The 22,597-nt window shown below is 34.2% G+C and overlaps 3 protein-coding genes and 1 non-coding gene across 10 annotated transcripts; all 4 read left to right on the forward strand.

Annotated features, from left to right (window-relative positions):
• The first annotated feature begins 2,966 nt into the window (after window positions 1–2,966).
• LOC112717960 (uncharacterized) lies at window positions 2,967–3,503 on the forward strand. Its single transcript, XM_025769878.1, has one exon. The coding sequence runs from the start codon at window positions 2,967–2,969 to the stop codon at window positions 3,501–3,503; it is 537 nt and encodes a 178-aa protein (XP_025625663.1).
• A 2,108-nt stretch (window positions 3,504–5,611) lies between these two features.
• Window positions 5,612–5,683, forward strand: TRNAP-AGG (transfer RNA proline (anticodon AGG)). The gene has a single exon. It is a non-coding gene; the product is annotated as a tRNA-Pro (tRNA).
• A 4,576-nt stretch (window positions 5,684–10,259) lies between these two features.
• On the forward strand, window positions 10,260–15,165 carry LOC112716565 (E3 ubiquitin-protein ligase RHF2A). 7 transcript variants are annotated; one of them, XM_025768495.3, is made up of 10 exons: window positions 10,260–10,376; window positions 10,484–10,556; window positions 11,139–11,337; window positions 11,422–11,468; window positions 12,367–12,429; window positions 12,514–12,622; window positions 12,729–13,048; window positions 13,482–13,589; window positions 13,680–14,039; window positions 14,892–15,165. In XM_025768495.3, exons 3-9 carry the CDS (start codon window positions 11,212–11,214, stop codon window positions 13,984–13,986), a joined length of 1,080 nt encoding a protein of 359 aa, XP_025624280.1. In that variant the 5' UTR covers window positions 10,260–10,376; window positions 10,484–10,556; window positions 11,139–11,211; the 3' UTR covers window positions 13,987–14,039; window positions 14,892–15,165. The 7 variants fall into 7 exon arrangements, with proteins under 7 accessions (XP_025624280.1, XP_072061562.1, XP_025624278.1 ...); XM_072205461.1 differs by having other exon boundaries at window positions 11,139–11,323; XM_025768493.3 differs by having other exon boundaries at window positions 11,200–11,337.
• A 1,117-nt stretch (window positions 15,166–16,282) lies between these two features.
• Window positions 16,283–19,824, forward strand: LOC112716564 (fasciclin-like arabinogalactan protein 15). Its single transcript, XM_025768492.3, has 3 exons — window positions 16,283–17,896; window positions 19,224–19,364; window positions 19,473–19,824. Exons 1-2 carry the CDS (start codon window positions 16,579–16,581, stop codon window positions 19,277–19,279), a joined length of 1,374 nt encoding a protein of 457 aa, XP_025624277.1. The 5' UTR covers window positions 16,283–16,578; the 3' UTR covers window positions 19,280–19,364; window positions 19,473–19,824.
• The last annotated feature ends 2,773 nt before the right edge of the window (window positions 19,825–22,597 follow it).

Here is a 22,597-nt window from a genome sequence, read left to right on the forward strand (position 1 = left end):
ACATGTATAATAGAGTATAAGGAGGATATCAGATGTTTATTATCTTTTGTATTCGGATGGTTATTTTGGATAGTATAGGTGTATTGTGTTTGAAAAATTAATAGTATTTTATCCTAGATGTTCATTTTTTAACTCATATTGGACCAAATAAATAATTCATTATACACATTGTACAAATATAGCAGAATTTAAAAATAATTATATATAAATTCTATTTGTTAATATATATATATATATATATATTAAAAAAAGTACAATTTGTTCTTGATGAATTTCTTTTTTTAATTTCTTTTAAATTATAATTCATTCTTTCAATGAATTATAGTTCAAGTAGCATAATTTTTTCATACTCACCTAAGAAGTTACAAGTTTGGGTCTTCCTGTCTTTAGTAAAAAAAAAATTGCAATTCATCTTAATAATTTTTTTTCAATAATTGAAAAAATTACAATTTGTCTCAAGAAATTGCATTCTTAAAAATTTAAAATTAAAAAAATATAATTCTCTTCCAATAATTTCATTTTTCAAAAATAAAAAATTTATAATTTACTTTAATTTCCTTATGTCCCAATATTTTGAAAAAACAAAAAAAAAACTCAATTTTTAGAATTTAACTCAAACTTCTCCCCTATATAATTCTTTTTTGTCTTTATTAACAAGTATTCTAAAACTTATCTATAGTAGAAAATTTTAAAATTTTTTACTTTTATGAATATATAAAAAAATAAATAAAAATCAAAATTTTAAATATTTACTTTTTAAAATAAAAGCTTTATGGTATATACATTAAAATAGTGGCGGATCTTGAAAAAAAAATTAAGAAGGTCAAATATATAATTAATTATATATATTATATAAGAGTATTTATATTTAAATTAAATGTATTAATTTTTATTTTTTTAAACATTATAAATTTATAACTATAGGAATAAATTATTAAAAAATTAGAAATTATAATTAACATAATAGCATCTAAAACTATAATAAATATATACTTTTTTGTCCAAATCATTTTCTTAAAATTATTAAAGATCAATAAAAAAATATAAAATGATAAATTTAAAATATAATAAATTTTTTTATTTGATATTATGACACCAATTACTATATTGTGAAACATATTAATTAAAGATAGTGGTGATATAAAAAAATAAAATATTAAACTTATTTTAATAAATCTTATATATATAGTTTATCTATTTTATAATTTAGTTAAAAAATAAATTTGTTTTATAAAATATTAAAATTAATAAAATAGTATGAAATAATTTCTTTATATGATTTATTATTTCATAGTTGAATTTTATTTAGTTCATTATACTTTAAAATAATAAAATTATTTTTTATTATAAACTTAAAAATAAAAATAAAAATAAAATTGATGACCTTAAAAAGAAAGGAAAAGAATATATGTATGCACACACACAAAGAAGGAAATGTGTTTATAATAAATTTTGAACTAGGATCTAAAAAGTTTGTGAAAAACTTACAACAAAAATAAAAATTAATTGAACAACTTATACCAAATAAAATAAGTGATCACAATTTCAATTTTATAAAATATTTGGGGAGCATAACTCCCCATTATCTCCATGAAGCTCCTTACTGCATTAAAACTATTTTGAAAAATTATAATTTTAATAAAATAAATCTTAAAAAATATAAATAATAAAATGACTATATAAATATATATATATTTAATTACTAAATATTTGGTTTACTTTTTTAAATAAAATATACTTTTTAGAGAATTATTTTATCAGTTATATCTTTTAAAATGATTTTATCAAAATATAATATTAAATAAATTACACAAATAAAATAATTTTAACTCAAAATTATACCAATGTAACCAATTCTGATTTAGGTGGCGTATAATCAATTCTAAATTTCTAATTTAAGAAATTTATATAATTTTGAGGTAATATTATTTTGGTTTAATTATTTTGTTGGTTCTATAGTTTCACAAAATTTTTAATTAGATTCTTATAATTTTTTCTTTTTAATTGGATTCCTGTACTAAATTTTTTTTTCAATTAAGTTATTTTTAACAGTAATTACCTTAATTTTATATGGACTCAATTAAAAAAAAATTGGTGTAAGAATTCAAATAAAAGAAAAAAAAGTGCATTAAAAAAAATTGGTACAATAATTTAATTAAAAAGAAAAAAAATACAAAGACGTAATTAAAAATTTTACAAAACTATATGGTTAAAAAAATAATTAAACCTATTATTTTATTTATGGGATTTATCCTATAATATTTGATAGGTCAAAATAGTTATTTGTTGGTAATAGAGGAATGATGTTGAGAAGTGAAAAATGAGGTGGGTTAACGAAATTCCATTGAAGAGGTACCCACCATAGACAGAAATAAAAATCTGATGAGAGAAGACAGAACCCATACACCCAATTTTCTCTCATTGGAGCTGAGAGCGGTTTTCCCCCCCCACAATTGTAGGAAGCACCATCCAACACAACTCCGATCCCTCTTAATCTTTTCCTAAAATTGGTTTCCGCCACCGCAGCACTCGCTTTCCACTTTCTATATTACCCCTCTCTCTCTCTTCCAACTTCCACACCAATAGCACACTTAATTCTTTTACTCCTCCTCTTCCCTTTTCTTACCCCTCCTCCTCCCCGGAGGTTTTCTGCAATGGCAGAAACCGTTGCTAACATTTGATATTAATCTGGGTGTGGGTCTTTTCCTCGGCCTTCTCACTCTTCCTCGATTACTCAAGAATTGAGGATCCACACCCTGATCAAAAACACACAAAAAAACCCCCCAAAAAAAAGAAAGAAAGAAAAGAAAAGAAAAGAAAGTCTCCATTTTTAAAAGGGTTGTATCCACAAGATCAGTCATTTCGAGAAAGTAACCCTCGCCGCTGGAAACCCACGTTAGAATCCATTTGTTTCGCGACAAAGTTTCGATCTTGAAACACAAACCTCCATTATCACCATCATCACGATGTCGAACATGAAGATCGTGCTTCGTTCCCCGCCTTCGATAAACCGCCGGCAGCCGCTGCTTCGGCGAGACAGTTCGTCGTCGAGAAGCTCGGTGGTGGGGGAGGTGGTCGGCGGCACCGCGGCGGAGTGTGTGGCGGTTTGCTGCTGCTTCCCCTGCGGCCTGGCATTCAACGTCCTCCTACTTGCCCTTTACAAGGTACCATTCGGGCTGTGCCGCCGCATGATACGGGGGATACGTCGCCGGAATCTGGCGAAGGGGCGTCTGCCTCTACCGGCGGCGAGGCGCAGAATCCAGTGCAAGTGCGGGTGCTGCGACGCGAGCAGACTCAGAATCGTTGAACCAATGTGCGCCAACGATGATTTCGACGTGAAAGCGGTGCAATACTCTTCGTTTGTTCAACCTGATAAGGAAGTCATTGATTTGGAGAATGAGATGTGGGATAGGTTCTATGGAACCGGTTTTTGGAGGAGCTCTTCTCGCAGGGATTCCTCTAGCAATGTTCTTACCACTTTTCAACCTCAATATGTTCGTTGAAATTTCAAAAAGCATGCATCTTTGCCCAACAATGGAGTTTAAAAAAAAAACCATATTTTTGATGATGCAGGTGTTTAAAGATGTGATCTTTTCTCTCCTCTTCTTCTTCTTATTATTTTCTTTTTTTTATTTTTTAATTTTTTTTAATTTTTTTGGGGGGAGGGGGGAAGGTTGGGGTATGATCATGGTCATGGATGATAAATTTGTTTGTTTTGGATTTTGGCATTTTGAGAAATGAAAAGAAATGTGTTGAAATGGATCATCTTTGATTCTTTATCATTTATTTTTTGTGTGTTATATATTAATTGGTTCTTGGTTTTTCCAATGAGATATAGTACGAGTAATATTGAAATGAAGGAACTTTGTTGTTGGGGTCAGGTTTCAGGTTTGTGTGGCAGCAAAAGGGTTTTGTTTTGCTTTGTGTGAAATCTGGAAACAAAAAAAAGTATTGACCCAACTAGTACTAATAATTAATGAACTCTTGATTTGACTAATAATAAAGTACTTCTGTAATTTTGTGTTCGGGAATTGAATCTCTTTCTGCCATTAATCCTTTCCTTTCAAAAGAGAAGGGGCAGTTAACTGATTGAAGAATCAAGACCCATAATTTAATGAACTCCTTAACTCCCATAAATGAATCCCATTTACCAACTTGAACAAGAGTAAAGTCGTTTTTTTTTTAAATCTTAACAGAATAGATGATATTAGAGGAATGTGTAAAACATTGCGTTAAAATTAAATTATATTTTTAAACTAAAAATATTTTAAAATAAAAAATAGTCTAAAATAAGCTAAAATTGTTTTATTTTGTATTTTTTAATTATAGTTAAAATAATTGAATAACAGTAAATATACAAAATTATGAATAATAAATTAAAAAAGATAACTTTAAGTTGATGTCTCCATGACATTACCGATTAAATTAAATGAGTCATGTTAACAATTATTTTAAAAATACTAATTAAAATGGTAGACTCTATATTGATTACTGATTACCATTGTGGTAGTTATAATAATTCTACAACTTTGATAATACTTGCTTAAAAAGGATTGAAAAATTTAAAAAAATATATTTTATATTTTAATAATATTTTCTTATTTGTCAAATTTCAAAATATTGTTCTTGTATTAGTAAATTTCTTGATATATAACTTTTAGATAAAGTTAAACTTGTTATCTTCAATGGACGAAAAAAAAAACATAACTTTGTGAAAATGTATAGAAAAGAAATTGTAATTGAAAAATATAATACCGTTTTATAACATAAAAGTGACTGTTATTTTTTATAATTGAAAAATATTTATAAAAAATACAAAGTTTTTTAAGGACATTCTTAACTAAATAAATAAAGAGATGGATATTGTAGGTTGGAGATATGATGAGTATCCCATGTTGATAAATTTATGGGTCACAATCAAAGAGAACAGGGTCCAGGTGATTCAGAAATGAAGAGCCACCAATAGAAAGGGTGGGCCGGGCGTGCAAAATGTCCACGTTAGAAGCACTTACCCCTCCCTACCATTCTCAAATAATGGGTCCTCTTCACCTTGTCTCACAACATGGAAACCATACCATGTTGCTCCTTGTACCATTTCCATCTTCACAATCCGGTCCCTCTTGTACTTCCCCACCCTCTCAATTACCCAATTATATTCTCATACACAATCTTTCAACAACTGCCCAGCTACCCATCTACCTAATAAATATGCAAACCTATCTAGCTAATATTTTTTAATTTAAAATTTCAAAAAATTAGTTGTTTAGTTGATATATATAGGAATTTTACAAACTTGGCTCATGCTATCTTTGTTATTGCTTCTACTATTTTACCATATTGATACGATATCCCTTGAAATTGGAATAGTACTAATTAAACATGTATTAATATCATGTATGTAGTACTAGTACTAGTCACTAGTCAGCAGGGCCTAGGGATAGTAGTAATTGAAGGATATCTGGCGGGTACAACTCCATAATAATGTAGTGAGCTACAAAAGTACAGTGGTCCACACAGTACACCATAGCGTCCCTGAAAAGGGTTAAACTACTCACTTTGGTGTGTGTTTATAAACTTTAATTTTAAAATGGACAAAATCATAACGAAAGAAGGGCATTTGGTCTAGTGGTATGATTCTCGCTTAGGGTGCGAGAGGTCCCGAGTTCAATTCTCGGAATGCCCCCTTTTTTTTATACTTTTCATTCATTTAAAATAAATAATAATAATAGAAGAATATTTTGTACGGCATTTGATGTTGCTTTCGCTAGACGCCTAGACGTGCGGACTCTCATGGTCGATGGGACACAATGTTTAAAAAAAAAAATAGTAAGATAGTGATATCACTTCAATGAAATTATGATAAGTTAGTAGTAAAAATAAATTTAATAGTGACCTTGACATTTAAGGGAGACATATGGTGGTTGATCGAGTTAACTAAAAAAAGTTATTATGTCAAGGAGCTACGTTGGTACTTATGTGATTGTATTAACGATAATATCATAATATTGTAATCCACTAATATACAATTCATTATAAATTACCATGCAAGCGAAACAATTTTATACTCCAAAATCTCTCGGACCGTCTTATTTTTATTTTAAAAAATAAAAAATATCAAATACAAATTAAAGAATCTGATTTATAATTTTTTTTTTAAATAGATCAAATTTTTTTATTGTAGTTTATTTTTTTTCAAACAAAATAAATTTTTAGACTTTGTCAAGTATTATGAATGCTATCAATTTCTCTCATGTATCCTCTTTTTATTTTTCATTATCACGGAAGACAATGTCATCCGCATACAAACACGAATATTCCAAGTTTCATTTGATAATATATTCTTGCATATGTATATATGTATTTCTTTTATTAATAGAGCAACATATATAAATTAATTATGCTAGATGTATATTAAAAGTTAATCACTAAATTAAAATTAAATATTTATATAAAATATATATTAAATATATATATAATATATAATTATAAATTTTTAGTATTATATAATATTTTTTATTTTTATATCAAAATTAAATTTTTAGAAGATTCATTTTTTTTTTTGTATGGAGGCGTCTAAATATAGTGCATTCAAAGGAGGTAACAATTGAAATACTTCCAATTTTGAGTCAGAGATCAAGTTAAACATCAATCAAATATCCAATAAACACCGTTAACTAAAATCTAACGTGAACCATTATCTGTCAACATAGCAGAGTATTAAAAATGCTGATATAATAATATAGAGAACCACTTAAAATAAAAACGTCAAAAATATATATTTTTTAAAATATTTTTAAAAAATTAAAATTTAATAAATATAATCAATTTAATTATATTTTTTTATTAAAATTAGATCGAAGAAATCAATTTAGTAAAAAATTAATAAATTAAATTTTAAATCGGTATAAATTAATATTTTTTATAAAAAGTTATTACAATATTCTTATTATAAAATACAACTAAAATATTCCATATATATATATATATATATATTAATTTTAAAAATTTTAAATTCTAACCCTATAACGACAAAGAAAAAAATGATTAGAATTTATGATTCTCAAAATTAATATATATAATAATAGTATTTTAGTCATTTTATATAATAGGAATATTATATTCATTTAAAAAATAATATTAGTTTAGATTAATTCACAATTTGATTCACTATTTTTCGATCAAATTAATTTATCTGATCTAATTTTGACAAAAATAACACAATTTAAATGATTATATATATTAAATTTTAATTATTAAAAAATATCTTTAAAAAAAGATATTTTATGCGTCTTTATATTAACATCCCCATAATATAAATGTGATGATTCAATGCTCTAACATGTTGGTAATTTCGTTAATTTTATATTTGATAGAAAAACTAATTTGATATGTGATTAAAAATCAGATGACTATTTTGATCAATTTTAAAATAAAGCAAACATTTTGATTATGAGTTAAAACATTTTGATATCGTTAGATAAACTGATTACTTTATAATTTTAATATGAACAATGTTAGGGGCTAGGAATTTTTGTGATTGTTAGCCATCAACTAGTCATCAATGATGATTTGATAGTATGAGATTGGTATGAGATTTCATCCAATAGTTCATCTTTCTCTGCTGGTTATAAGCTGGCCAAAATTCAATAAAACTATTGGTCCGTAGACTTTTCCTTTTAATAATTTATAAAGAATGTGACAATATTTGGCATCTTTGATCTCCCCGGTTATTCTGATCTTATCTATCGCTCTTCTCTTTTCATTTTATTGATTCAATTTTATATCAACATGCACAAGCAAAGCAAAAGCATTATATAATTGTCATCTTGATTGAATTTTCCTTTCCGGAAGAACGAATTAAAATAATTGTCTGCTTAATGCGTTGTTTTGTATCTTATTATGTATTCATATTTTTTTAATGAACTACATTATCTTATTATGAGTGATTCATTTATTTTTCTTCTCCCCCGGGTTTTGACTTGGTTGATTCGCTTTCTTAATTAATAATAAAAAACAATTATTTATTCTGAAGGTGTATCAAGCATTATATAATAGTTCATATAAAGATATTTTTATTACTCTACACTATTTCTCAAAGTCTAATAGCAAGAGTCAGGTTAAAAAATATGAAAAATTTTAAAGAATCGATATGAAATTGATTAATTTAAATATAAAAAAAATGTTGGTGAAACACGTACGTTGAAATAAATCTATATAAAGTAATTATAATGATATGGTATTAGAAAAAAATACAGATAAAATAATTTTTATGTATAATATTATTTTCATTTTTGTTACCTGCAAAACGTAGGTTATAATTTATTTTTTATAATTATTTATTTTTCTTGCCTGCAATTTGAAGAATGGCTATGATTTGCAATAATAATAATAATAATAATAATAATAATAATAATAATAATAATAATAATAATAACTATCAAAATCTGAAAAAAAAATCATAATAATTTGTAATAATAACATTATAATAACAACAATAGACAAATAAATTTATTTACGAATAAAATAGACAAATATTTACACACCAAAAATGATGTAAATATTCAAAAATACTAACTTTTCGTCACTCATTTAAATACCTAATAATTCAGGGCCATTTCTAAAATGGTAATATTATTTTTCCTTTTAGTATACCTAGTGAAAATAAGTATGAGTTAATACTTAATAGTCAAAATCATCCATGAAAGATATCTCGATCTCCATTTTCGTCCCCGAAAGATAATCAACCTTGTCACGTTAGTCATTCTATCATCTCTTGCGCTGAGGTGACTAACGCTCGCTGACATGGCCTGTTAACTGCCAGCGTGGCACTCGCTTAGTATACCCTTTTGTTGCTTATAAAATAAGTTTATTAGATCAATTCAAATTAGTCCGTAAGTCCATGAACCCTAATCCCAAATCCAAAGGAATCGAACCTCACCTCCATAGCAGATTCCATGTTCCCAAGTTGTCCCTGCTGCTGCCCGCATCACTGCCTATGCCTTCAACGCCGCCATCGCCTGCGCATCGATGGTAGATTTATTGGTATTTGTGGTAGAATTTAAAAATTGTGGATTAATTAGTATGTTTGATCTGCGAAACGAAGGCATTTAATGGCCAAGTTAGCAACGAGACCTTGAAACCCAAAGATCCAGCAGCAGCAAGAACCCTAGATACCAGAATCATAATGACAATGTAGAATTAGTAGGTCAGAGATTTATAAATTTGGGAAGTAAGAAGCAAAGCAATGGCAAAGCATATGCAGGCATGAATAGGAATGCTGAAAAAGAGATGGCCGCTGATATGTTAGTGGCATTCTTGTCTCTCTCCACTGCCATGGTTCTCTTCATTAGACCCAACAGCTCCGTTCTCTGCACCACCACTACCGCCGCCGACAACAACCACTTCATAGACTAAGACAATCAGATTCGCTCCTCTCTCCAACTCAAAAAAACTCTCTCTCCTCTTGATTTCATGAAGTCCAAGTTCGTTCTCATGGTTTCCCACGAGCTCTCCTTTTTAGGTAGTTCTTCATCTCTTTCATTTTTTTCCATTCGCCAATTGAATTCAAGAAAGAAAAGAATGTTATTTTTTTGTCTGTGTTGTTGTTCAGGTGGTCCTTTGTTACTGATGGAGTTGGTTTTTCTGCTAAGGAAAGTTGGTGTTGATGTTGTTTGGATCACAAATCAGAAGCCTCCAGAACCTGACCAAGCATTGCCATTCTCAAGGAGAAAGTTTCTCTTGTTCTTCTCTTTGGATTTGGGATTAGGGTTCATGGATTTAGGGACTGATTTGAATTGATTTAATAAACTTATCTTATCAGCAATAAGAGGGTACACTAAGCGAGTGCCACGCTGGCAGTTAACAGGCCATGTCAGCGAGTGTTAGCCACCTCAGCGCAGGAGATGATGGAAGGACTAACGCGACCAGGTTGGTTATCTTTCAAAGATAAATTTGATTAATTTTATCTTTCGAAAACGAAAATAGAGATCGAGATATTTTTCAAAAATGATTTTGACTATTTACTCAAATAAATATATATTTTGGAAAGAAACAAACATATAGAATGCGGGATGAGAAACAAAGGCCTTTTTTGGGTCATTTGTTGGGCTTGTTTGTTCCGACCAACACCGTGATTCTTATCCTTTATTTATAGCCCAATGCATATTTAAAAGGAAGCAAGGTATTTGGGCTTCTCTTAAGTTGGGCATTGAGCCTTATATAATATTACAGTGAAAAAAACAGAAAAAAATAAAAAATAGTAAAACCTTTCCATTTTTTTTCTTCTTATTTTTATGTTGTGTGTTTTGTGTTTTCTCTCTCTTCCCTCCTCTCTCATACTGCGGGGTGGGACCAGGTAACTTCTGCCATTTCTCAAGGTAAAGTTTCTGCACCTCTCTCTCTTTCTCATTCCTTTTCTTCATCTTCAATCGTCATCAAAATTGTTTCACTCACTCAATTCCTCTTCTCTGCAATGGATCTCTAGCGTTCAAGCCTCGATCTTCCCTTGATGGCCCTGCCCTCTATTTCTTGACACCTTTAAGTTCCTATCCATGGAGGTAAACCCACTTATTCTCTTCCATTTTGGTCTCATTATTGTATCTGCTTCTATCTACTACATTTCCCCATGCCAAAGGTTTCATTTTTTTTTTATCTGCGTCGATTTGAGTTCTGTCCTGTCCTGCGTGGTGATCCTTTTTTTTCATTAGCGTCATGCCAATATAGAAAGTACTATTAGTGACGTTTCCTCGTGGCGGTTAGCAACGGTTTTTTGCTACCAAGGATATTCCGCGATTTTCGACGATGATGATGATGATGATCAAATGTTTGAGGCACAATTCTATAACAGGAATACATTTAAAAAAAATTATTTAACTTATCACACAATTGTGTTCAAGTTGTCTTCTCAAATTTTAGAAGCTTTTCGTGAAGATTCCTGGGGCGTAATAGTATGTATTGCTGGTAGAAACTGTATTTATTTGTTACTAAATATTTGGTATTTGGGATTGTGGTGACACTTGTTGTGAGGACTAGTTAAATGCACTTGTCTCAAACTGGTTTGGAGTTTGACATAGTAGAATTGATCTATTGATCCCTTGGTTTATTTTCCTTGTGTTTGTTCAAAATATGACGAATTCTAGAGCTCTACTTACACTTGCAAAACAATTCATCTGACTCTGAAGTTGTGCGGCTGATGTGTAGAAGGTACCAGGGATGGAAGGCAACGCTGAGAGTCAAATGACTTCGGCTGCGGCCTTCGTCGAAGGAGGGATTCAAGAATCATGTGATGATGCTTGCAGCATATGCCTTGAGGATTTCTCCGAAAGTGATCCTTCGACAGTAATATTCAGCTTTTGCAAATTACTCTCGTTTCTAAAATATAACTTTTGGTCACTTTCTTTTTCTCCCTCTGTTACTTTTCAGACCACTGCATGCAGGCATGAGTTTCACCTTCAATGTGTTCTTGAATGGTATGCCTTAATATATGAATAATTTTTTTCGAGTGCCTCTCTCAAAATATAGATTGATTTTAGCTTATTTTATTTTTTCCTTTATATCCTTGTGAGTTTGTGTATTATGTTGGTTGACCTACTCGATATTAGATTTGCTTGGTTCCTTTTAGAGTCAAATGGCTATGATAAGGATATAAATTGTATGGTGTTCTCTTAAAGCAGGGTCCGAGAGTTACGACATAGGGAGGCAAACATTCTACTGGCTGGGGAAGTGGTAGGAGAGAGATTAAGAGAACTAAATTTCAACTTATAGAGATAGGATGAGAGTAACTAACTTGAGGCAGGTTGTACTTACATTGAAGTCTGATTTCTAATTTCTATTTCTCTAACAGCATAAATTTTAATGATATTCATACCAAGGTTAGTTTGTTTTGTTGTTGTTTTTTTCCTTCCACAAACAAACACTTAGGTCCTTCAAATTTACCCTTTTCCATACAATCAGTCTGGTAGTATCCCATAAAATTAATACATTCTGGAATTTGCATATGGCAACATCACCAATTATAATGGGTTATTGATTGAACATTCATGTAAGTTTTAATTCCATTGATTTATATTAAGGTGGTTAGAATGCTGTCCTATGTTTCTTGTTCTTTTGACTTTTGTCAATGCTAAGGTGATATATGGCTATGACTTTATTCTAGAACTACACTCTGTACAGACTGCATTGACTAGAAAACTAGTGAATTGAGTTGCTTGTGTATTTTGTGTGTGGGAGGAGGATCTGCTCACTGCTAAAGATATTCTTGTTATTTCCACATGCATTAAAAGTATATGCATATTAGACGTGTTTTACTTTATATCATTGGAAATGGAAGATTATATTTTAGCAATTGTTATGGGCTGTTTTTTGTAGGTGCCAGAGAAGCTCTCAGTGCCCTATGTGTTGGCAACCTATTAGCATGAAGGATCCAACCAGGTTTGTTGTGATTTAGCTTTTCTGGATCTTTTCTGTCTTTTTTAAATTGATGCTGTTCTTAATTTTTTGTGCATTTTCTTGCAGTCAAGAGCTGTTTGAGGCAGTAGAACGGGAAAGGAAGTTGAGGGCTATCGCACCAAGGACTGCTGCTATCTTTCACCACCCTGCCTTTGGTGATTTTGGACTGCAGCATGTCGGTTATCTATCAGACATTGAGTGTTGGTTTGGCTGTCTTATAGCTAAGCACATTACAATTCTCCCATTTGTTTATCATGCTTATAATTTTTCTCTTCCTGCAGTTAGGCATAAGTGATGCTGATCTTGAACAACGAATAATTCAACATTTAGCTGCAGCAGCAGCAGTTGGGAGATCACACCATCATGCTTGGAGGGAAGGGCATCAAACTAGGGCATCTGCTCATGGTCATCCACCCGTTATCGTTTTGTCATCTCAGCCAAGTGCACCGCAAGTCCCTGAATCAGCTCCTAGAGGGGGAGACGAACCAGCTACAAATCCTTTAGGAACTCCATCTAGTCCTATGACATCCCGTGGAGGTGAAATATCACGGCAGATCCCACATCTTCAGACTCAAAGCTCTTCTTCAGCTCCTCGGGATAGGTAGTTGTGACCATGTTATTTATTTGCAAAACAATAAGCTACTCCTCTCCCCCTATTTAAAACCCATTCAAAACTTCCCTCACTATTTATGCAAATAAATATAAAATGTTGTCCAGAATATATTTGTCTCAGCTCTTAGTTCCTGAACGGTTTAGTGTATCAAGTTGAGCCAAGGGTAAAGCACGTTCATTTGCATAATTGATGTGTTTTTCCCTTTTATTCAGCATATGATGGTGAAGAATGGTGGGAATGCCATTTGACCCTAAAACATCCTTAAAGAATGTGTTAAGTCTAAGAAAACTTGTTCAGCGTGACACTTTTCTCTAAATGTCGTAATTTTATATAGTTCTTCATATCTGATAACAGTGGGGAAATATGCTAGTTAACATAAAAATACAGGATGGAAGTAATCTACTCTACTGGTTGTTTGCAGAGACTCTATTGTGCAATCTTCTCCAGCAAACCAAGATAGAGCAGGGCCATCAGAATCCCAGTCCATTTCTGATTCTCTGCGGGCCCGATTTAGTGCGTTGTCCATGAGGTACGGTTTGTTAGAGAATAGTGGATGTGCCTAGTTCTGTGTATTTCCTGCTTGACTTCTCTCTGATTTCAACCTATCTTTGTGATTAAGATACAAAGAGTCAATTTCAAAAGGCGCAAGGGGATGGAAGGAGAGGCTGTTTTGTCATGGTTCTTCCATGTCAAAAGTTGGCTCAGAAGCTAGGAGAGAGGCTGGAATTGCCGGCGTCACACAATTGGTGCAATCCCAATCTCTTCAAAATAGAGCAACTTATAGAACTGCGACTACCTCTTTGTCAAATCATTTGGAGGATCATCCCACTGGAGAGGTGACCAACCAGAACAGGGGAGCTAGAAGAGAGAATGCATCGCATGATAACACTCCAGCTGCTTGTTCTGCTAGCTCACGTTCGAATTGAGCTCTATTTTGTTTCTGTCGATAAAATCTTTCCTCATCATCTCATGTTTGAAGGTGAGCTCTGATCCTTGTCTAACCTTTTAGATTCTGTACAGATTCAGCATTTCTTGCTTTTCACCATTTGTAAACTCAATACCTGTTTCGGTCCTTATGGTTAAGCATCCCTAGTGCAAGTGGTTTTAGGGCGTTTTGGCAATGTGCTTGGTAGACTGAAGAGATGGTTTACCACTTTCATACTTTCTTTCACAAAGCTACGCATAAGATATAGTTGAGATTACAATGGGACTGGCAATAAGTAAGGTGTGTTTCGGGGAGCATTTTGGTTATTTAGCGTGATTTCATATGGCAGTAAGATTTCGGGGGAAATTTTCTTGAATCTTTTTTTTTAAGTTTTAACGTCTATCAACTCCATCTTACTTGTTCCTAGCTATTTGATATTTTAGAAGAACTTAATTCCTATATGCAATTTATCCAATGGATATGAGATGTCTCTTAGACAAAGAAAGGAAAAAAAAAGGAACAAACACCATGGCCAAACTCAATCCTTTGGTCTGCTGGCCACAAATTTGGGCTATTTTGGTGGTTCAGTATGCTAGCCTGTTATTTTGTTAGTGGGGATGGGAGAATGGTTTAACCACTAATCAGTTATTGGTGAAAAGGTGATGGACTTGGAATTTTGGGTCAAGTCAATAAGAACTTAACGTAACGACCAGTTTGACTCATTGATTCATGCATAATAAACGACCAGTCCGACCAAATTGGAGTGTTAAATTTCTTGGCAACTAAATTGATTCATGCATAATCTTTTAGGGACTATTTTCTGCATTGATCTTATTGTGAAATAGTAGCTAGTAGGTTAATGTTATTGTACGGTTGTTATCGCTTAATAGTGTTTTTGGTCCTCAGGTTAATTATTCCCCGGACATGACATACTGAGGAGCAGATGCTTTGGAAATAGTGATTGCAAAATGGAAATATATGTCTGTTATGGTTTTACAATAACAAGTTAAAAGGATCTGAAAGATGCAGCTGTGATTGAACCTATAATGTTACTATCTTCATGTATATATGCATACGTAACATGTAATATACATTAATACCGGTAATGTTTTATGAAGTTGGCAAGCCATGGGCATATACTGTGATAAGTGACATGAATGTGCGCCCAAAGTTGGAAACATTTTCCCATATTTGTCCTAATTAGTTACTCTACATATTATGATTGATTTGTGTCATCCCAATTTCGGTTAAACCAGCTGTTTCAAAAACATTAGGGAAGGGAATACGAAATAATGAGTTACCTCTTTTTTATTTCATGCATTAAGAGCGAAAATGTTGTTGATCTAATTACATTTCCCCATGGCAACAAATAATAACGTTAAATTCACAAACAAGGTTGCTTCAGGAAGTTTGTTTTGTGGTTTTCACACTAGTGGTTTTGATGTAGATATTACTACATTTTGTAGAATTAAAGAATTTAATAATGAATAAATTGATATGATTTTATGTGAAAAAAAATTGTTACAGTTAAGAATACAGATAGGAAAGTAGGGAGGATATTGGTGTCTATTGTAAGTTTGTATGAATATGAGCATCGCATATGGATGGTAGTATTCATTGTCTGTAAATGCAAAGTGTTACGTGATGCATGTGGTGATTTGCAGAGGAAGTAAAATGAGAAGAAACGTAGTGGAGGGGTGAGGGAAGCTAATTAAGCTATGAGAGTGAGAGTGAAGGTGAAGTGAAGATAGAGAATTGACTGAGGAACCACCGCAGGGGGGGAAGTCACCGTTATGGTTGCGTGAAACAGTTTTCCTAAGCAGACTTCTGGGAACTGGGAAGGGAAGCTATCAATCAATGTAAACACCAACTATCAATTCACGAGGGAGCGTACTATGATGCATCATCCCCATTCTCTATCATTCATTCATGGTCTCCAACACCGACACCTTGCCACATTGCACTCTCCCTTTTCTTTCCCAAATTTAAAATAGTCAAATACAATCCACACCATACATAACACGTTTTTTTGGCCTGCCCTCCTTTTTACCCTATGTAACAATAATTAAGCAACATTCATATGCATCATGGCAATATTGAAAGACTTAAAAAAGGAGTTACTACGGCTACATGCAACATGAACATGGTATAACATGACACTTGCATGGGTTCAGGAAAATGAATTTACTAACCGAATAGATTATTGGTGATTACACATGTTAAACAGAGGAGAGGATAAAAAAAAAAGCGGGTTTGGCGTGGCTTGAAAACAAGCAAAGAGTAGGAGGAGTAGTGAGTAGTGAGTATAATAACAGCACACCAATTGCCGTGTGGTCCCCACATACAGGCTGTCACTGAAAGAATTGTATGCTTTCTATATTGCTAGTTTTTCATTTTACATCTAACATCTTCCCCCCCACAGTACCAGTCTCTGCACACAACCCCATTGGAACAAGAAAGAAAGAGACTCACCAGCTATACCCCACAACTCCCTCACTTTACTCTCCTCCTTCTTGTTCTTGTTCTTGTTCCAATACAGAAAAGAAAGTCTCATTGCATTCGGTATCTGTATCCTCTTCTTCAATCCAGCGCCATGGATACCTCCGTCTATGGTGTCTGCAACCACAAGAACTTCTCCTTCTTCCTCATTCTCGTATTCCTCGTCCCATTCCTTCTCCATTCCGCATCGTCTTCAACCTCTCCTCAGATAAACTCAAACTCCATCCTCGTCGCGCTCTTGGATTCTCACTACACCGAACTCACCGAGCTAGTAGAGAAGGCACTCCTCCTTCAGAAGCTTGAAGAAGCTGTCGGCAACCACAACATCACAATCTTCGCACCACGCAACCATGCTCTCGAGCGAGACCTCGACCCTGAGTTCAAGCGCTTCCTTCTCGAACCTCGAAACCTCAACTCACTCCAGACCCTCCTCATGTCCCACATTCTCCCCACTCGCATCCCCTCCGCCGCCTGGCCTCCCGCCGCTACCTCCGTCGTGCGCCACACAACGCTCTCCTCCGACTACCACCTTCATTTGACTACCAACTCCTCGGGACATAAGACTGTTGACTCCGCCGCCGTCCTCCGCCCTGACGACGTTGTCCGCCCTGACGGTGTCATCCACGGCATCGAACGATTATTAGTTCCTCGATCCGTACAGGAAGACTTCAACCGCCGCCGTAGTCTCCGCTCCATCGCCGCGGTACTACCTGAGGGAGCTCCGGAGGTGGATCCTCGCACTCACCGACTGAAGAAGCCAGCTCCAGTTCCCGCCGGAGCGCCTCCGGTTCTTCCGATCTATGACGCCATGGCTCCTGGACCATCTCTAGCTCCGGCGCCGGCACCAGGACCCGGCGGCCCCCGCCACCACTTCAACGGAGAGCGCCAGGTGAAGGACTTCATCCAGACGCTGCTGCATTACGGCGGGTACAACGAGATGGCGGACATTCTCGTAAACCTAACTTCCCTAGCAACGGAGATGGGGCGGTTGGTGTCTGAGGGTTACGTCCTAACGGTTCTGGCGCCGAACGACGAGGCCATGGCGAAGCTTACGACGGATCAATTGAGCGAACCGGGGGCGCCGGAGCAGATCATATACTATCACATCATACCGGAGTACCAGACGGAGGAGAGTATGTACAATGCCGTTAGAAGGTTCGGGAAGATTCGTTACGATACGTTGCGGTTGCCGCATAAGGTTGCGGCTCAGGAAGCTGATGGCTCTGTAAAATTCGGAAATGGCGATGGCTCTGCGTATTTGTTTGATCCTGATATCTATACGGACGGAAGGATCTCCGTCCAGGGGATCGACGGCGTTCTTTTCCCGCGGGAGGAGGAGGAGGAAGACAATAAGGCGGCGGCTCGCCGTAGAACAACCCCGCTTGTTAAAGTTGCTTCCAAGCCTAGGAGAGGTATATAACTATAAATTAATTTCCTTATTTAAGCATGAATTGATTATTGCATTGCATGATTTTGTTCCTTTCTTTTGTTTATATTTGTTTGTTTATTTGGTTTTTGCTTAATTTTGGAGTATGAATTTAGTATTGAGGGACAAGCAAATTATATTAAATTATTTCTTGATTTTCAGTAGTGTGTTTTAGAATGAGTTTTAGCAGTTAGCAGTAGCACTATCTGGAGACAGGATTCTGATATGAAATTGCAAGCCACTGTTTTGGTTCTTAAGTCTGGTTGAAGTAAGTTAAGGGGCAAGTTGTTTTGAGTTAGAGACTTTTGTGTTTGCAACGTTAATTGCAAATTGCATAGGTAGATTCATTCTAGATTATTGATATTTGTGTCTTGGCTTATGGGAATCTAAAGAGAAATGGAGTTCAAGCCAAGTAAGGTGAGGAGGAGAACAAGTCCTTTGGTAACTTTTATATGGTGGCAATTAATTAGCATGAGAAGAAGAAGAAGGATCCTGGTGTATCTCAGTGATTTTATTCTCAAATGCATTCTGGAAAGTGCTTGAAGCAATCTTTAGATTCCTCTTACAGAAGGGAGCCAGCTGTATGCATACCCAATTCGACTTTTCACCATTGATTATCGTGTTACTTGTGTTGGATTTCTATTTGCTTCACCCTTTATGTGCTAGCTTAGTTAGTACTTGGGTTGAAACCTGAAAGCATTTGGTTTCACTTTTCACACTATTACCGGAAGAACAAAGTAGTTGTGTGCTGTGATAAATGATTGATTAGGAATTAGGAATAGGAATATGCCGCTTAATGGTGGAAGCCGCGAGGAAGTTGCCAAGGAAAATAGTAATATTAGAGATGCCAAGACAAGTGTGTGTTAACTAATGAATTCCATTTCCATCAGTATGATTCTCTGTTCCTCTTTAATTAGTCCATCCATGTGATGAACGGAAGATATTAAAAGTAAATTAAGGAATAAAGATGCCAACCTGTGAGGCACATTGTCCATACCCACCGAGCCCAACCTTAGGTGCCAAAACAGTCTGTCTATGTCTCACTATTATATTATTCACCTTCACCCTTTATTTTATTGCTTCATATCATCTAATTTCACATTCCCTATATTATATTTCTTGTCAACTACTAGCATATATATTGCTTTAATTAATTGGTTATTTGATACGCTTTTAGGACGGATACAAACAAATTTCATCGCCTTCAATCATGATCTGTATATATATTTTCTTTTCCTGTGTGGAACATGTAATAGATTTGCCTCGTCATTAGTTGACTTAATCATTTTATTTTACCTAATGGCATGTGGCAGGGAAATTGATGCAAGTCGCTTGTGGCATGCTTGGAGCTTTTGGCTCAGTCTGCTAATGAAATCGCCATTCCAACTAATCGCTGAAAAAAAAAAGATTAAAAAAAAATAAAGAGTGAATTTGTGTACACAAGTTGAGGAATGGTAAGCTTTTTACCCACACCCAGTCACCCACCATTTATTGCTTAATTTGATTTCCTTTGATGACAGAAAAATCTGATCAATATTTTCTTTTTCACATGGATTATGCAGTTGTAGAGTTAATACAAAAGTTGCCCAAAAAAAAAAAGCGATTACGTTGCAGGATTTCGGTGGACATACAGAAGAAGACAACGATTTTTCTGTCATTTTGTTTCATACTGTAATTACATATCATTTTTTTATTAAATTTTTATCTTATGTTGGTAATGTCTCTGTAATCTGTATGCATAAATAACCTTGGAATACGACACTTCATCACGGGTTGCAATTTGCATACTTTTCTTTCCTTTCCTTTTTCCCTTTTTTTTATTAAATTTTTTTCTGTTTGTTTGTGAATCAAATTCATACATGACCTACTTGTTACTCCTCTATTTATTATATTTATTTATATTATTGCTATTAAGCCTTCCAAATTCAACTCCATTTTACAACTTTCTTCCTACAACCAACTATGAAATGGACCTCTCAGCAGAACACTTAAAGAAAAAAAATAAAAAAATAAAAAACAAGGACCTCGGATCTGAGCTGAACATTAGAAAACAAGGACTTAAAATGGAGTTTTGCTTGGTGTGTCGGTGGAGGCAGTGTGTATTATTTTTCATTAGGGAAGCTGTTAGAGGGTTATTTCACGGAAATCCATACTTATGGTGACAAATAACACTGTATTAATGAAAAAGAAAATAGTTGGTGGATTATTTATTTCATGAATAAGACACCCTTCATGTTCTTACATAGCGGGGCCTCCCAAGGTGTCGGTCACTATATAATACTCACATTATTCTTTTCTTTTGTGGTTTTCTTTTTTTTTTTTTTTTTTCTTTTGGTTTTAAGGGGGGTGTTTCGGCAGTGACTAATATTGAATAAAGTCTCTTATGTCACGTTTATGCCTTATTACTAGAAATAATGGTATTTGCTATATAAAAGCTGGCCCCAACTGTAGTATCATTCCTTGATTGCCCAACAAATTATTCTCCCTCATCACTTCATATTTTTTTTCTGAAGGGAAACAAAAGTCGTAGAACCTAACAACCCCACATTGAAACCGAGAGAATAAGACGTAACAAAATGATCACTTGAGACAGAAAGACCAACAAACAAAATACAGCACTAATAACTATTCAAGCTATTGTTCATTCGATCACAATCATATAGCAAGGGTTTATTAAATTTTCGATTCTTTCGAGTTAACTTGCTTGTAAGCTCAAATCTAAGTAAATTCAGGTGATCTGAGCTTAATAACGTTGGAAAATTTGCAAAAATCCTATGTGAAAATTAGTCACAAAATCAACTAGTATGTATTTGTGTATAAATATATATTTAATTTAATTTATTTTTAATATAAATTTTGTATTGGAAAAACTACCATTTGTATCCATAAAATTTACGAATGCTGACAAAAGTACTCATAGAAGACGGAAAGTGACTTTGTACCTATGAAAGACTGGGTCCATCTATCGATAGTATCCGGACGTTAATAACTCGTTTGCTCCGTTAACTTAAAAGCCAACATGGCATATTAAGTGTTTACATGGCTATGAGACAGCAATCTGATGTGTCCAAGCATGTTGTTACTGTTATAACATCACTCATTTCCCTAGTTTGTCCTCAATTGTTTCCCAAATTTGAAATTGAAAATCCTAGAATGTCTAGGAGAAACAGAGGCAACCATTGTTCTTCGGATGAAAGCATCAGCGGAGAAGGGACTTCGTTTTCCAAAAGGGGTGAAGAGAAGATTTTGTCTGAGAGATGCTTTTGCGGACAGGATGTGGTGTTGCTACAATCAGAAACCTTAACAAATCCTGGGAGATGGTTCGTTAGGTGTCCTCTATGGAAGGTAAGTCTTTTTGTTTTTGTGCTTCTGTTTAGGTTAACTTATTGTAAACGATTCCTTATTCCTCCCTTTCACGCTACAGACGATGGATTGCAAGTATTTTGTATGGGCGGATGAGATTGACGGAGGTTGGGAGGGATTGGCAAGAGCCCTTGTTAGAAAAAATCAAGATAGATGCTGTGCTACCCGTGAGGTCAATGTCATTGGGCAAAGAAGAGAGATTCAAGAGAATAGTGTGAAGATCTTGTTAAAGATGAAAAAATTCCAGGGTGAAATTAGAACTATTAGGTCATGTATTATAACAATTTTCTTTAATTTGTTAATTTGTGTAGGCTTAAATCTGCTCCAATTAACTAATATGTAATTGTGCATATGGTGTATGTTGTGGAAATGATCTTCCTTAGTCATTCTCATCACTTGCAATGCTGTGGAGGTCCTCTGACTCATAGCAATGAACACCAGGTTCATCATCTGAGTAATCTCTCCCATCTACCGGAATAAATACTGATGGAGGTTGATTCGGATCTGTATTAGGGATAAATGTTTGTCTAGTTGGATGGGGTCTCTTAGTAGATCTCCTTATTTGTTTTCTCTTACTGCCTCTAGTAGCCTCCTCTGAGTTGTTATTCAGAATTTCTGGAGCATTCACTGTAGTAGATGAATTGGTAAAAGGGGTGTTGGTTGGGGGAGTTAGCTATGGTTCAGGCATGGTTTGGGAGGAGGGCTGATTCTGTGGTAAAAGAACATATTGGGTGAGCAGTTCGTCTTGTCAATTGTCAGAGTTAGAGAGTGGTTCTGTGTATGTTGATGACTTTGGCTGGGCATTGTTGTCAATGTCAAACTGCACAGATATGTCCCCCAAATTTTCATGGTCAAGAGGAATAGATGTTGCTAGAAGTGTGTTTGGTGTAGCAGATTCTTCATATACAGGTTGTGTAGGGGGTTGCACATTTGGTTCAGGGAGTTGAGAAGGTGTTTCTAGAGGTTGAGAGGTGATATTTGGTGGTGGTTGTCTTTTCATAAGGTCCTCAAAACTTTGCTTGTTAGGTTCAGGTATGGTAGCTAAGGCTGATGGATTTGGGATAGCATCTGATTGGGCCTTATCTGTAACATGGGTCTCCTTTGCACATTCGGCCTCAGTTTGTACTCCTTCCCGTTGAAGAGTTCTTCCAGGATTTTTTGTCTTCTTTGGAGTTGGGGTTCTCCTAACACAAATTTTCCTCCTCTTCCTTGATGGAGTAACATTAACCTCACCAGGTACTTCTACACCGCCTTCTTCATTCGTATCTATAACATTTGCTTGGCTGATGGGGTACTCTGTGTATAATTCAATCCTATTCCCATT

Source organism: Arachis hypogaea, chromosome 10 (genome assembly GCF_003086295.3).
Source record: "Arachis hypogaea cultivar Tifrunner chromosome 10, arahy.Tifrunner.gnm2.J5K5, whole genome shotgun sequence".
In the NCBI taxonomy this organism is placed as follows: domain Eukaryota; kingdom Viridiplantae; phylum Streptophyta; class Magnoliopsida; order Fabales; family Fabaceae; genus Arachis; species Arachis hypogaea.

Bases quoted from the DNA above. Each gene is read 5' to 3' on its own strand.
- LOC112716564 (XM_025768492.3), top strand. From the start codon at position 16,579: ATGGATACCTCCGTCTATGGTGTCTGCAACCACAAGAACTTCTCCTTC. The intron at 17,897-19,223 runs GTATATAACTAT...GGCATGTGGCAG, and splicing joins TGCTTCCAAGCCTAGGAGAG to GGAAATTGATGCAAGTCGCT.
- LOC112717960 (XM_025769878.1), top strand. From the start codon at position 2,967: ATGTCGAACATGAAGATCGTGCTTCGTTCCCCGCCTTCGATAAACCGC.
- LOC112716565 (XM_025768493.3), top strand. The intron at 13,049-13,481 runs GTAGTTGTGACC...GGTTGTTTGCAG, and splicing joins TCTTCAGCTCCTCGGGATAG to AGACTCTATTGTGCAATCTT. The intron at 13,590-13,679 runs GTACGGTTTGTT...TTTGTGATTAAG, and splicing joins TTTAGTGCGTTGTCCATGAG to ATACAAAGAGTCAATTTCAA.